The 13,237-nt window shown below is 41.7% G+C and overlaps 1 protein-coding gene across 2 annotated transcripts in view; it reads left to right on the forward strand.

The window, feature by feature from the left end:
• The first annotated feature begins 5,455 nt into the window (after window positions 1-5,455).
• LOC139378764 (GRAM domain-containing protein 4-like) overlaps window positions 5,456-13,237 on the forward strand; it is a 77,302-nt gene continuing 69,520 nt past the window's right edge. The window contains exons 1-2 of one of the 2 annotated variants that reach the window (XM_071121248.1): window positions 5,456-5,795; window positions 9,496-9,712. In XM_071121248.1, the coding sequence (XP_070977349.1) occupies window positions 5,692-5,795; window positions 9,496-9,712 (321 nt within the window). In that variant the 5' untranslated portion in view covers window positions 5,456-5,691. The remainder of the gene's footprint in view (window positions 5,796-9,495; window positions 9,713-13,237) is intronic. The other variant, XM_071121249.1, reaches the window with a different exon arrangement.

Below are 13,237 nucleotides of genomic sequence, written 5' to 3' on the forward strand. Positions count from 1 at the left end.
AATCGGAAGCCCCCAGGGAAGAAGGCGCCGGAAACTCAGGATCAAGGGCGGCGAAGCTGTTTCCAGTCTAGGCTTACCTTCGCCAAGGAGGCCCCCATTGCCAGAGTTGGCTGTTTATGACTTCCACGGTGAGTGATATTTTCATGGTTGGTTGGTAGGATCGAGAACATGAACATCCGCCAAGTCATCCAGGAGCATCCTCCTAACGCCATTCTCCAGGGAAGGGGGAGACCCCTTCGGGGATGGGATCCATGCAGAGTACTGACCAGTCTGGTGTGGAGAGCCGACATGGCGGCGACACTTCCAACAGACCATAGCGGCGACACTTCCAACAGACCATAGCATCATCCGGCTACTGGGTAGAAGAGAAAGAAAAAGTAGGCAGGCGTGGATTCCCCAGTAGCTTGTGTAAGTTTGCTAAGAGTAGCCACTTTGCCCCTGTAGTCCTCTGCAAGCAAACAGGGCTACATTGAAAGTCCGGGCGGTCCACGTTGTCCCAGAATAAAGCAAAATAAACACAGCTCCTGGAGCATTTAAAACATTTGTTAGCCTGTAGCCTCAAATGGAGGACGCTACCTAAGCTAGCGGGGATTCCGTGTCTCTCCTCTTGACAGGGAATTCTCAAAATGACGGCTATCAAAAATGTCAGGCCAAGGTAAGTCTACACCAAATACACAATTAAGAATTTTTGTAAAATTCACAATGTGAAAAATGAATGTAAACTCATCTTATATAGAAATAGGATATCAATATATCAAATACAATTATCAACCACAGGGGTCACTAAGTTCAGGTCCATAATTTCAGAAAGTGAATTAAAATTCAATTAATTAACTTATTTGACAAAAACAATTGAAAATAAATGTCACTTTTTCCATCACAGACTGGTATATCAATTCATATTTGATCTCCTTTCTATTTCTAACAAAATGTCTAATCTCATTTCCCCTCATACAATTGTGTGTTGACATCATTAAAGCAGCACCATCCTGTTCTGCAATTGACTCAAAGTGTGGAAGTTGTGATTGCATAAGAAGAAAACATGTGCAATGAACGCTCTAGAAAACACTCAATTGGGATTAGGACTTTAATTAATAACACGGAGGGAAGATTTGGGCGCTTCAGCCCCACAGCTCTGATATGGGACATCGAGAGAGAGAGAGAGAGAGAGAGAGAGGCTAGAGTGATGGTTGTGTTTAGGCCAGAAATAGAGAAGGGATTACACACTGTAAAACCATGGTATAAAATAATTTAGTTTCCACAAAACATACCTCCTGCTATTGTAACATGTCCAATGAGAAAATTGGGATCAAGATTTTATGTCGTCATAATACTGCGATACTGTGTCAAATAAAATGTATTACAATTTCGTAAAACGGTAATTGAATTACCTAAAACATGGTCACAGCGGACTTACGTAACCCAATTCATATGCCTAGTGGTGATTGAAGTCTTTAAGTCTTGATCTGAATTTTCCACTTAATCTTGCATACTGCTGTATTACTTAACCATATAAGATAGTGTTTTGAGAGGATGACTTGGCATTTTATATGACTGGTTATAGTGTATTATGCGTGTAATGCAAAGCAGTTTTTGCTTTGCTCTTACAGTGCAATGACTAACGGCTCAATGACATTTTAGTGGGGTCCATCTGTTTCATGATTGTTAAGTGACCACCACCTAGTGGAGAACATTAAAAGAGAGGGAGAGATTGAGAAGGAGAGAGAGAGAGAGAGCGAGAGAGGTGGAGACCAGACTTCAGCCCAGTTCAAAATCAAACCCTTTTCTCCTAGACACTTTGTTGATCTGATAGGATCGGATGGATTTAAGCCATATCATTAATATTACAGCGGCTCCACCTAGCCCTCCATTCTCAGATCTAGGTTTACAGGACAGACAAGCGACAGAAGGAGGCTGGTTTTAGACTGTGCCAACACATTTCTTGGCTGACTCAAACCAGGGCCACGTTCAGTAGACAAACCTTGCAGAACGTTGCAGATAAATATGCCAAGGATAGGGCTGATGTGATTCCTTATTCTATACTGAACAAAAATATAAACGCAACATGTAAAGTGTTGGTCCCATGTTATATTAGCTGAAATAAAAGATCCCAGAAATGTTCCATATGCACAAAAAGCTAATTTCTCCCAAATTGTATGCACACATTTGTTTACATCCCTGTTACTGAGTGTTTATCCTTTGCCAAGATAATCTTTCTATCTGACAGGTGTGGCAAATCAAGAAGCTGATTAAACAGCATGATCATTACACAGGTGAATCTTGTGCTGGGGACAATAAAAGGCCACTCTAAAAGGAGTCTTGTCACACAGCACAATGTTACAGATGTCTCAAGTTTTAAGGGAGCGTGTAATTGGCATGCTGACTGCAGTAATGTTCACCAGAACTGTTGCCAGAGAATTTAATGTTCATTTCTCCACCATAAGCCACCTCCAAAAGAATTTTAGAGAATTTGTCAGTATGTCCAACTGGCCTCACAACCGCAGACCACGCGTAACCACTCCAGCCCAGGATCTCCACATCTGGATTCTTCATCTGCAGGATCGTCTGAGACCAGCCACCCGGACAGCTGATGAAACTGAGGAGGTATTTCTGTCTGTAATAAAGCCCTTTTGTGGAATAAAAAAAAAAAAAACTGGGCTGAGCCTGGCTCCCCATTGGGTGGGCCTACGCCCTCCCATGCCCACCAAAGGCTGCGTCCCTGCCCAGTCATGTGAAATCCATAGATTAGGGCCTAATTTATTTATTTCAATTGACTGATTCCCTTATATGACCTGGAACTCAGTAAAATTGTTGAAATTCTTGCATGTTGCGTTTATATCTTTGTTCAGTATACATGTCAGAGAGGCATGTTAGTAATATGCTATGTAGAACAATTTGAACGTTCCAAAACATTGCATCCTGCTGAACGTGCCCCAGTGTAAGTCTATAGGCCTACTGAAGGGGTGTACACTATATATACAAAAGTATGTGGACACCCCTTCAAATGAGTGAATTCAGCTATTTCAGGTACACCCGTTGCTGACAGGTGTATAAAATCAAGCACACAGCCATGCAATCGCCATAGCCAAACATTGGCAGTAGAATGGCCTTACTCAAGAGCTCAGTGGCTTTCAACGTGGCACTGTCATAAGATGCCACCTTTCCAACAAGTCAGTTCGACACATTTCTGCCCTGCTAGAGCTGCCCCGGTAACTGAGTGCTGTTACTGTGAAGGGAAAACGTCTAGGAGCAACAATGGCTCAGCCGCGTAGTGGTAGGCCACAGAAGCTCACAGAATGGGATCGCCGAGTCAGCACAAGAACTGGTCAATACATAATTTTTTTGTTGAGATCGGTATGGAAGAACTTGATTGGCCTGCACAGAGCCCTGACCTCAACCCCATCGAACACCTTTGAGATGAGATGAATTGGAACGCCGACTGCAAGCCAGGCCTAATCGCTCAACATCAGTGTCCGACCTCACTAATGCGATTGTGGCTGAATGGAAGCAAGTCCCTGCAGCAATGTTCCAACATCGAGTGAAAAGCCTTCCCAGAAGAGTGGAGGCTGTTATAGCAGTGAAGGGGGGACCAACTCCATATTAATGCTCATGATTTTGGAATGAGATGTTTGACGAGCAGGTGTCCACATACTTTTGGTCATATAGTGTACTTTTGGCCATGTAGTGTATCAACAGTTTCATCACTGAGTCACAGACCTTGTCTCACAACAGACTGACAACAGGGTTCTATGATTCCATACCAGTGTTTAATCTCATCATTAGGTTTCACGGGGGGCAGAGTTCACTTTATTCAGACAGCCAATCCAGTGATGTTCCATTCCCTGACCAGGATGGTCAGGCTATCAGCTGCTGGAGAGTATAGAGAAGACCATTGTATGGTGTCAAATGCATGTTGACTAGTCTACAATAATTTTTGCAACAACTGCATAACAGGACAAACAGACTATACAGTCGTGGCCAAAAGTTTTGAGAATGACACAAATATTAATTTTCGCAAAGTCTGCTCCCTCAGTTTGTATGATGGCAATTTGCATATACTCCAGAATGTTATGAAGAGTAAACAGATGAATTGCAATTAATTGCAAAGTCCCTCTTTGCCACGCAAATGAACTGAATCCCCCCAAAAACATTTCCACCGCATTTCAGCCCTGCCACAAAAGGACCAGCTGGCATCATGTCAGTGATTCTCTCGTTGACATAGGTGTGAGTGTTGACGAGGACAAGGATGGAGATCACTCTGTCATTGAGTTCGGAGAACAGACTGGAATCTTCAAAAGGAGGGTGCTTGGAATCATTGTTCTTGGAATCATTTTCTCCGAATCCCCTTTCCGATTGTTTGGGGCTTGTCTGGAGATGACAAGGTGAGCGCTACCATCTGTCCTCTGTCATGCCAACAGTAAAGCATCCTGAGATCATTCATGTGTGGGGTTGCTTCTCAGCCAAGGGAGTGGGCTCACTCACAATTTTGCCTAAGAACACAGCCATGAATAAAGAATGGTACCAACACATCCTCCGAGAGCAACTTCTCCCAACCATCCAGGAACAGTTTGGTGGCGAACAATGCCTTTTCCAGCATGATGGAGCACCTTGCCATAAGGCAAAAGTGGCTTGGGGAACAAAACATTGATATTTTGGGTCTATGGCCAGGAAACTCCCCACACCTTAATCCCATTGAGAACTTGTGGTCAATCCTCAAGAGGCGGGTGGACAAACAAAAACCCACAAATTCTGACAAACTCCAAGCATTGATTTTGCAAGAATGGGCTGCCATCAGTCAGGATGTGGCCCAGAAGTGAATTGACAGCATGCCAAGGCGGATTGCAGAGGTCTTGAAAAAGAAGGGTCAACACTGCAAATATTGACTCTTTGCATCAACTTCATGTAATTGTCAATAAAATCCTTATGAAATGCTTGTAATTATACTTCAGTATTCCATAGTAACATCTGACAAAAATATCTAAAGACACTGAAGCAGCAAACTTTGTGGAAATTAAAATTTGTGTCATTCTCAAAACCTTTGGCCATGACTGTACATTGTTTTGGAGCTCATTTCTGTAGATGATGGACGTTTAGATTTTTACCTTGCTAATCTGAGTGGAAACATGCAAAGGTTTGCATTTCAAAAACACTTGGCAACTGTTTGGTGATTTTATTAAAACATTGTTTCATTGCTGTTTTATATATAAATGTTTATACGTGCAAATGTCAATTCATTAAATGTATTTATTTATCACCAGTATTACATGAAAGAACTGTCGAATAATATATGAAATCAACTGTGCACATACAATACTGTTGGTAGGCCTGCATTGTTATAACATTGTCATCCAACAGAGGATGCTGATGGGCATTATGAAGGCAGACGAATACAGAGTGGGCGGTACAATAACAGAAAGGGAAGGCTTGTTGATAACTTTGAAACTCCATAAACGGCCCCTTTAAGAAAGGAAGTCTGCTGACATTGACGGAATTCCCTGATCTGGCTTGCGAGAGCTATGGAATTAAGAGAGAGAGTGACTGGTTTCAAACGGTACTGACGGAGATCGCCTATACTATTATCTATCGGGGGGGAACTGGCATTCCTGCAAAACTAATCAAGGCTGCAGCGGGATGTAAACTCGTTTCTTTGGTTTACAAAAGAGCGGATTGCGATGGCGGGGCTGAGTCTCAATGAACAGCTTGTGGCTTGGCGGATCTGAGCAGGTGGACGCTACTGGATACATTCAAAGGCAATTCTCTGTGTTAATGAAACTTTGCTACGATTTACGGGCTGGGTAAGAAAAAACGTATTTTTTTTAATATAAATCATATCATGTAAAGTAGCCTAGCTCAAGTCTTTGCTTGTGATGTTTATGTAAACGTCTGGCTTTTAGTTGGGTAATTAATGTATTTAATAGAGCGCAAGGGCTACTGTGCGTAGTCTGTCTTCTACGAAGATTACAATTTTAATTGAGAAATGGGAACTACAAGTAAATGAAAGTATTACAAATTAAATGTTGCATCGCCATAGTTTCAATAATGAAGCGAAGACGAACATAACGGACTTGTCACGTTGTCACCACGGGCCAACACCTACTGTTGCTCACGCGGATTGTTACAAATCGTCGCGGGTACAGTGAAGCCATACATTCTTGGTCCTTCATACTCCGTCAATTATCACCCTGTGTTAGGCTCATTTTATAAGCCGTTTTATTTGTGTTTGCTGCTTAGCTATGACCGCTCACAGTGCCTTAGCCTTTGATCATAACTCTGTTCCATTACGTCACACAAGTAATTGGACGAAGGCGTCTTCTGTAAGCGGAAGGTTTGTTAAAAGAACCCCGAAGCTCTTTCTGAGTGATCGGCAGCCTGAGCACCAACACCAATCAGCCTACACAACTGTACACACGCGTGTCATTATTATGACAACTAGCGTCGCCATGTCAGCAAATGACTGCTGTCTGAACACACACAAATCCAATTAGGTCACTTGTCTATGGACAGTCAGTGTTACAAAACTGATTTGAAAAACAAAACTGAAATGGGCATTAAGGCCTTCATTGTGTACAAGGCTTTGATTTATCCCAGTTGCAGCCAACAGTATTTTTCAGTGACAACATGTTTCTGGCGGCCTTCTGTTACACACAGGTGTTCGGGGGCATGCTAGATAGCTACTTAGCACAGGTGGTCCATGTCTTCTGTAAGCACACACTAACATGGAGATATGGCCATGTGGGAACACTAACCCCAACCCTATTAAAAAAAGGTGTGTATCAATTTAACATTGTTTCTTTAAATCTTTTTTTTTTCTTCCTGATATGAAAGATAAGGTGCTTCCAAACCCGTACCGCAAGCGATGCATGTTAATGTTCCGAAGTTCTGTGGTGTGCTAAGGTGACAACAATGCCTGCCATGGATGTTTCCCAGTAAGAACACGTTTAAAGCCTCAAAGGATAAGATCATCCAACTTTCAAAACAAGTCAATTGTCAATTTTGGCTAGTCGAGGCAGTCAACTTAGTTAGAAAACTATACAGCTATCTAGCTTGTTATCACATTCATGAATTTGTTTGGAAACCATTAACAAGCTAACAGGCTACCACATGTTATTGTCACTGTGATAGTAGGTAGTAAGCAACAAGAAATGCCAAATAACAGTCTAAAAACCACAAGGGTAAAAAAAAAAAACAGATTTGGCCATTCAGACAAAAGTCCCATGGCCTGGAAAGATGCACAAATAGCTTTCTGGTGTCCTCAGATAAAATATATCAATATTATTTCATATTTTCTAAATAATAATAATTGTTGAAATCAGGTTGTTTTTGTTCCTATTTAACTGAATTTTTAATAAAAATGACCAAACACTCTAAAACATTTAGCCTAACGTTGACATTCATTCAGAATTCAGTCTCTGAATGAACAATCGCATGTCGACTACAGGTTCAGTGGGTCTGCAACCAGGAATGACATTGACAGGGGGTTTGGTGTATTTCATGTGAAACAAAACCTGTGAGGTGACTGTGCCTAAAATAAATGTGATGCCTACAGGTGGGTGTGAGAGGTGTAAAGCACTTGCCAATGGGGGTCTCAGGAGGGGGTTCCGGGTGGGAGTTTTTAGTTTGTATTATGCTCAGAAAGATCTGTTCATTTATCTCTCACCCTAAACCTAACAATGTCTGATTAATATCTTTGTTTAATTCAACAATGTCCTATTTTGTATGCAAGTGTGGGGCCTTCCATCACTACTAAACGATGCCATTGACTATCCAGTTCCTAGAATGCGGTTTTCTTCATCTCAAAGTGCTCAATCAAACACACACTAGGCATTGAGGGGAGCATAGTCAAGTCAAGACTCTGTGGCCCCTTCTCTTTTATTCAGAAGATTCACATCAGAGGTGGTAATCTCATTGAAGTGAGACACGACAGCACTCATGGCTGCCATTGCAATGGCTCTCATAGGCGTATAGACTGATGTGCAGTCTACTGTGTCGAGTACAGTGTCAATTCGCCTGAATATTTGAGGTGTGGGTGAGTGTCTTGAGTCTGTGTAGTCTAACCTTGTATATGTTTGACTGTGTGTATGATTAAGCAGTACTTAAGAGCTCTCTAGGTATATCCCATTGAGAAAAACTCACTCTTCTCTGAACAACATTACAGCTTTACCCTATGGTACCCTCTCACCTCACCTTGCTCCTGCGACTGTCTAGATGCTTCACTAAGCTAAGCTGATGGTGGTGAGCTCTGGGCTATTGGGTCATTATCTGACTAGAGAATGTTACCTAAGGACTGATCTAATGTCAGAGGTTAATCAACCTCCGAAATGGTCATGGTTAGGATTGGGGCAGGGGTAATCTGATTCTAGATCTGTGGTTAGGGGTAACTTCTACCTTGAGCATCATTAGCTAGGAATATGGGACAAAATTCTAAACTTTTGACAAAATGTAGGTCCACTAAGGGAAGTTGTCCAAATATGTATGATACCTTCAAATGGGGGGGATTAGATACAGAGTGAGAAAGTTGGAGGCATTAAAATGCTAACATCTCCTGTTATTGGTAATGGTGAGAGATTAGCATGTTTTGATATTATGGCCCCTTCAAATGGGGGGACTAGATGCATAAAGTACTTTTATTTCTAAATGGTAGAACAGCTATGTATGAAAATACCCTCAAATAAAATGTGACATTCTGTGCTGTTGCCTCATAAAACATTTGATCTCAAATTCAAAATACTGGAGTAGGCTATAGAGCCAAATTAAACGTTTTAGCTTCAATGCCTAAATAAATACGCAGGGGAGTGTAGATCTAGGTCAAAAGGATTCACATTAATCAAGTCGTTAAGTCTATATAGTATATATTTTTGGTGACAGTGTTTTGAAGTGAGAGGGTGATCGCCTCTTGTCTCCATCTCGCTCCACGCCTCGTTGTGATAATTTCCTAAGCAGTAAGAGACGTGGCCCTGGATGATGGCGGATGACTCTAACACTGAGCCTTCGATGGATCTACCGCTAGATCTATATGTTCCAAATGGCACCCTATTCCCTTCATAGCTCACTACTTTTGAGCAGGGCCTATAGAGCTCTGGTCAAAAGTGCACTATATAGGGAATAGGGCACCATTTGGGACACAGTCTCTGTCATTAGGCTGTCTGAGTCATAGACAGAGATGACAAACACAATTATGAAAGGTGATAGTCTTTAACTGGATACTGGGGCAGAGATGACATCTTAAATGGAGTGATCTGCTACATTATTAGGATACTGTGGCTCCTAGCTGGCCTATATTTTAGTTTGTCTGTATGGTGTCTATTTATGCATCTAATTAAAAAAAAAGGCTTGTATTGGCCACACTCAACAATTGTCTTAACTTGTGCATCTGTGTTCTGTAGTGTTTAGGTACTTATTTACAAAAGCAACTTCTAATGCAAAGAAATGTGTCCCTTTCATTTTCACTGCGTTTCAAAGGGGAACCTTTGACCCTTCTCTGTTTTGTCTTTTCAGAAATGCTGTACACCATGCTAAGGTAAAGCCGCCGACGAGAGGGGTGTTGAACATGCTAAAGCGGCTGGACAAAATCAGGTTCAGAGGGCAGAAGCGAGACGACTTCCTGGATCTAGCAGAGTCCCCCAACGGATCCGACAATGAATGTAGCGATGACATCCTGCTGAGGACGAAGCCTTCACTCAAGACACAAGACACGGAAGAACTAGGAGACCCTGTAAGTATTCATTCTACTTAGCTGTGTTCTTTGACTCAAATGAGAGACCATGAGCAGGGACAGCAGTTTTTCCTTTCAACGGGACCCAACCAGGAAAACTCTGGGTCATAGTTATAGGCCGTATCAGGTGGTCTGGAAAAACTCTACGTCAGTGTTTCCTAACGGGTCTTGAAATATTGTGTGGATGAAGGGCGGGTGGGTGGCAGTCGGGTTGCATCAACAGAAAACCATACAAAATAAATTGTATAATTATTGAGCAATTTAGATCTATAGGCTACATTTTGAGTTTTTTTTCTACATAATGTTTACGCTATGGAATTAGTGTGTAGGCCCTAAATCTTAGGCTTTACGCGTGACAGCCTACACACCAATTGCCAAGCTCTTGGGAATGGTCAGAAAAAATTATCTTCAATCCACTGAGGCAAAAAGAACAATGTCTGTTTAAAAAAAAAAAAAAAAAAAATGTCAAGAGAAAAGCTGCAAAAGGGAGAGTTAAAAATAAAGAAGTGAGGGCCAGAAATGTAATGTTTGGTAAAAATCTGATGTGGTAATAGTGGATGTTGTGTGATGATCTGAGGTTCTATACAAAAGGACTTCAAATAGGCCAATGGCACGTCAAAGGAACGGTAACCTACTGTTCAGATGGGTTAAATGTAAACTGAAATCTGGACACAGACTACACAGTGCATTCGGAAAGTATTCAGACCCCTTGACTTCTTCCACATTTTGTTACAGCCTTGTTCTAAAATTGATTGAACTGTTTATTCCCTCAATCAACACACAAATCCTCATAATGACAAAGCAAAAACAGGTTTGTAGAAATGTTTGCTAATTTAAAAAAAAAATGAAATATGACATTTACATAGTGGTTCGTCCTTTAAAAGTTGCAGCATATTGCAGCACAGCTTGCGTGGTGCCGCAGAATTCTATGGCACGTTATTTAAGTGGCAACCACTGGTACCATTAATGCTAGTCCCCATGATTGTCTCACAGGAACGCGAAACAGTGCTAAAATAGTTGTAGGCTACTGCTTCAAATCCTATTGCTTCTAACTTCAATATGCTCTTTAAATAAGACCTACACCACTTTTAACAGCACATTACTCAACACTAGTAGGCCTACAGTATATCGAAAAATATGGCGTGACTCTCTGCCAATAATTACATATCGAGGATTGTATGATTCTAAATTAAAACCAAAAGCCGCCTCATTGGGCTCCCGGTGGCGGCCGGCACGGGTATCTGTAGCAACTCATTTTACATTGCGATGTGGTGACTTAGACCGCTGTGTCACTGGGGAGGCCCCATCCACAAAGTATCAAAATACAGAGAGGTGTTGGTAAAGGTATATTATCTTGCTAATAGCCCATAACGGGCTATTATAATACTGTACATGGTGTCCAGGTCAGGATAACCAAAGCATTTCTTTATTAAAGACTATCAGAAAGAATGTTGGTACTTATTTATTTTGATCCAAAGCCATGAATGAGTTAGTCACTCAGCTTTGTGTAGGTGCCGCTACATGACTGTGCCATCAACTTGATATCTAAAAATATGAGGTTATTTATTAAATAAATAAATAAACGAAATTCGGTGATTGTAAAGTGAATAAAGACCAAAATAATATTAGTATTGACCAAAACATTTATTTCTGTTTTAAGAGGAGAGAAACACTGGACCAATTGTGCACCGTCCTATTGGACTCCGAAGTCGGATGTGATACATAATACCTTTTGATGTATTATTTGTTTAGTCTTTTCTGGTGGATTAAACTGAAATTGCAACCAATCACGGGCCGGTTATGATACAGGCAACCTAACTAATTTGACAATAGAATTCTCCCGCCACCCCCCTCCTAGGCAAGTCTATTGTCCAGCTACCTGCTAATAGCCATAATGGCGCTGTACAACATGACCATGTGTGTTAGAAATAGTATTTTCCAGTAAGCAACAATTTGTTTACCTTCATTAGAAAACTTTGTTCCAATATTTCTGTAATTCAGTGATATTTATTCCCATAGTAATTAGTTATGGATCCTTAACTAAATAAACATTGGCATTTTTAAAGTTTTTATCAACGAAAGCATAAAAATGCCATTATTAGTTATGTTGTCTTAGTTTGAACGTGCAGACTGGCACTAAGAACAGCGGGAACGTTTCCCTAGTTGGGGCCATTATTAGTGCAATGCCCCTTAAAATGTTGCTCTGTGCTGCCTAGTGTGGTGGGGGTCCACATCCCTCTTCCTCCTCCCTTCCCCATGGGCTAGGTCTGTCTTCTGTGCGCAGCTCTGTGGCCCATCCCGTGCCCCTTGCCCTCGTGCCTTGAACCTTGCGCGCTTTCAGTGGATACAGCTGTAGAACTGCAAGGAAATCCCATTGTGCGCCACTCGGGAGCCATGACCAATATATATTGTCCTGCTAATAGGGTTAATAATATCTGTGAGAATATCCAAGGGGCTTTTATATCATTCTAAATTAAACAAAGTGATTATTATTAAAACATGTTTTCAAATAAAGTAAAATGACTGAGGAAAAAGGGCCATTCTTGAATATGGAGTGAGACATTGTTACTAATTTGTAAATAAAGCCAGTTTTGTTATTTATTTCTGTTATCTCATGGGCCTCCCAGTAGAGGCCGGCATGGGTATTGAACCAGCAGCTGGCACTGCTATACAGTGTCTTAGACCGTTGTGCCACTCAGTCGCTGTACAATGTTACCATTCGGGAGTGCGCTACACTACTACAGTAAGAGTAAAATAATTGAAACCTTAGTGTAACAACAATTTTAGTAAATATTACTGAAGGTGTGCACAACTCAGTTTCTATTTAGGTTTATGTTGCACGTTCATTGTCAGTTAGACTCAGTAGGCCCCAAAAGCATAATCGGTGCTCTAGCTCACCCTTGTGCTGGTCTGGAGCAATGAAGTGGTGACACACTTTGCACTTTGCTCCGTTCAGCTTTCCCTCGATCCTGATTAGTCTCCCAGTCCCTGCTGCTGAAAAACCTCCCCACATCATGAAGCTGCCACCACCATGCTTCACTGTAGGGATGGTTCCAGGTTTCCTCCAAACTTGGCATTCAGGCCAAAGAGTTCAATCTTGGTTTCATCAGACCAGAGAATCTTGTTTCTCATGTGCCTTTTTACTGAGGAGTGGCTTCCATCTGGCCACTCTACCATAAAGGCCTGATTGGTCTAGTACTGCAGAGATGGTTGTCCTTCTGGAAGGTTCTCCCCATCTCAACAGAGGAGCTCTGTCAAAGTGACCATCGGGTTCTTGGTCTCCTCCCTGACCAAGGGCCTTCTCCCCCAATTTCTCAGTTTGGCTGGGCGGCCAGATCTAGGAAAGAGTCTTTGGGGTTACACACTACTTCAATTTAAGAATGATGGAGGCCACTGTGTTCTTGGACTTTCAATGCTGCAGAAATGTTTTGGTACCCCTCCCCACATCTGTGCCTCGACACAATCATGTCTTGGAGCTCTACGAACAATTGCTTCGACCTCATGGCTTGGTTTTTGCTCTGACAT

The sequence above is a fragment of the Oncorhynchus clarkii genome, chromosome 21, assembly GCF_045791955.1.
Source record: "Oncorhynchus clarkii lewisi isolate Uvic-CL-2024 chromosome 21, UVic_Ocla_1.0, whole genome shotgun sequence".
NCBI classification, from domain to species: Eukaryota; Metazoa; Chordata; class Actinopteri; order Salmoniformes; family Salmonidae; genus Oncorhynchus; species Oncorhynchus clarkii.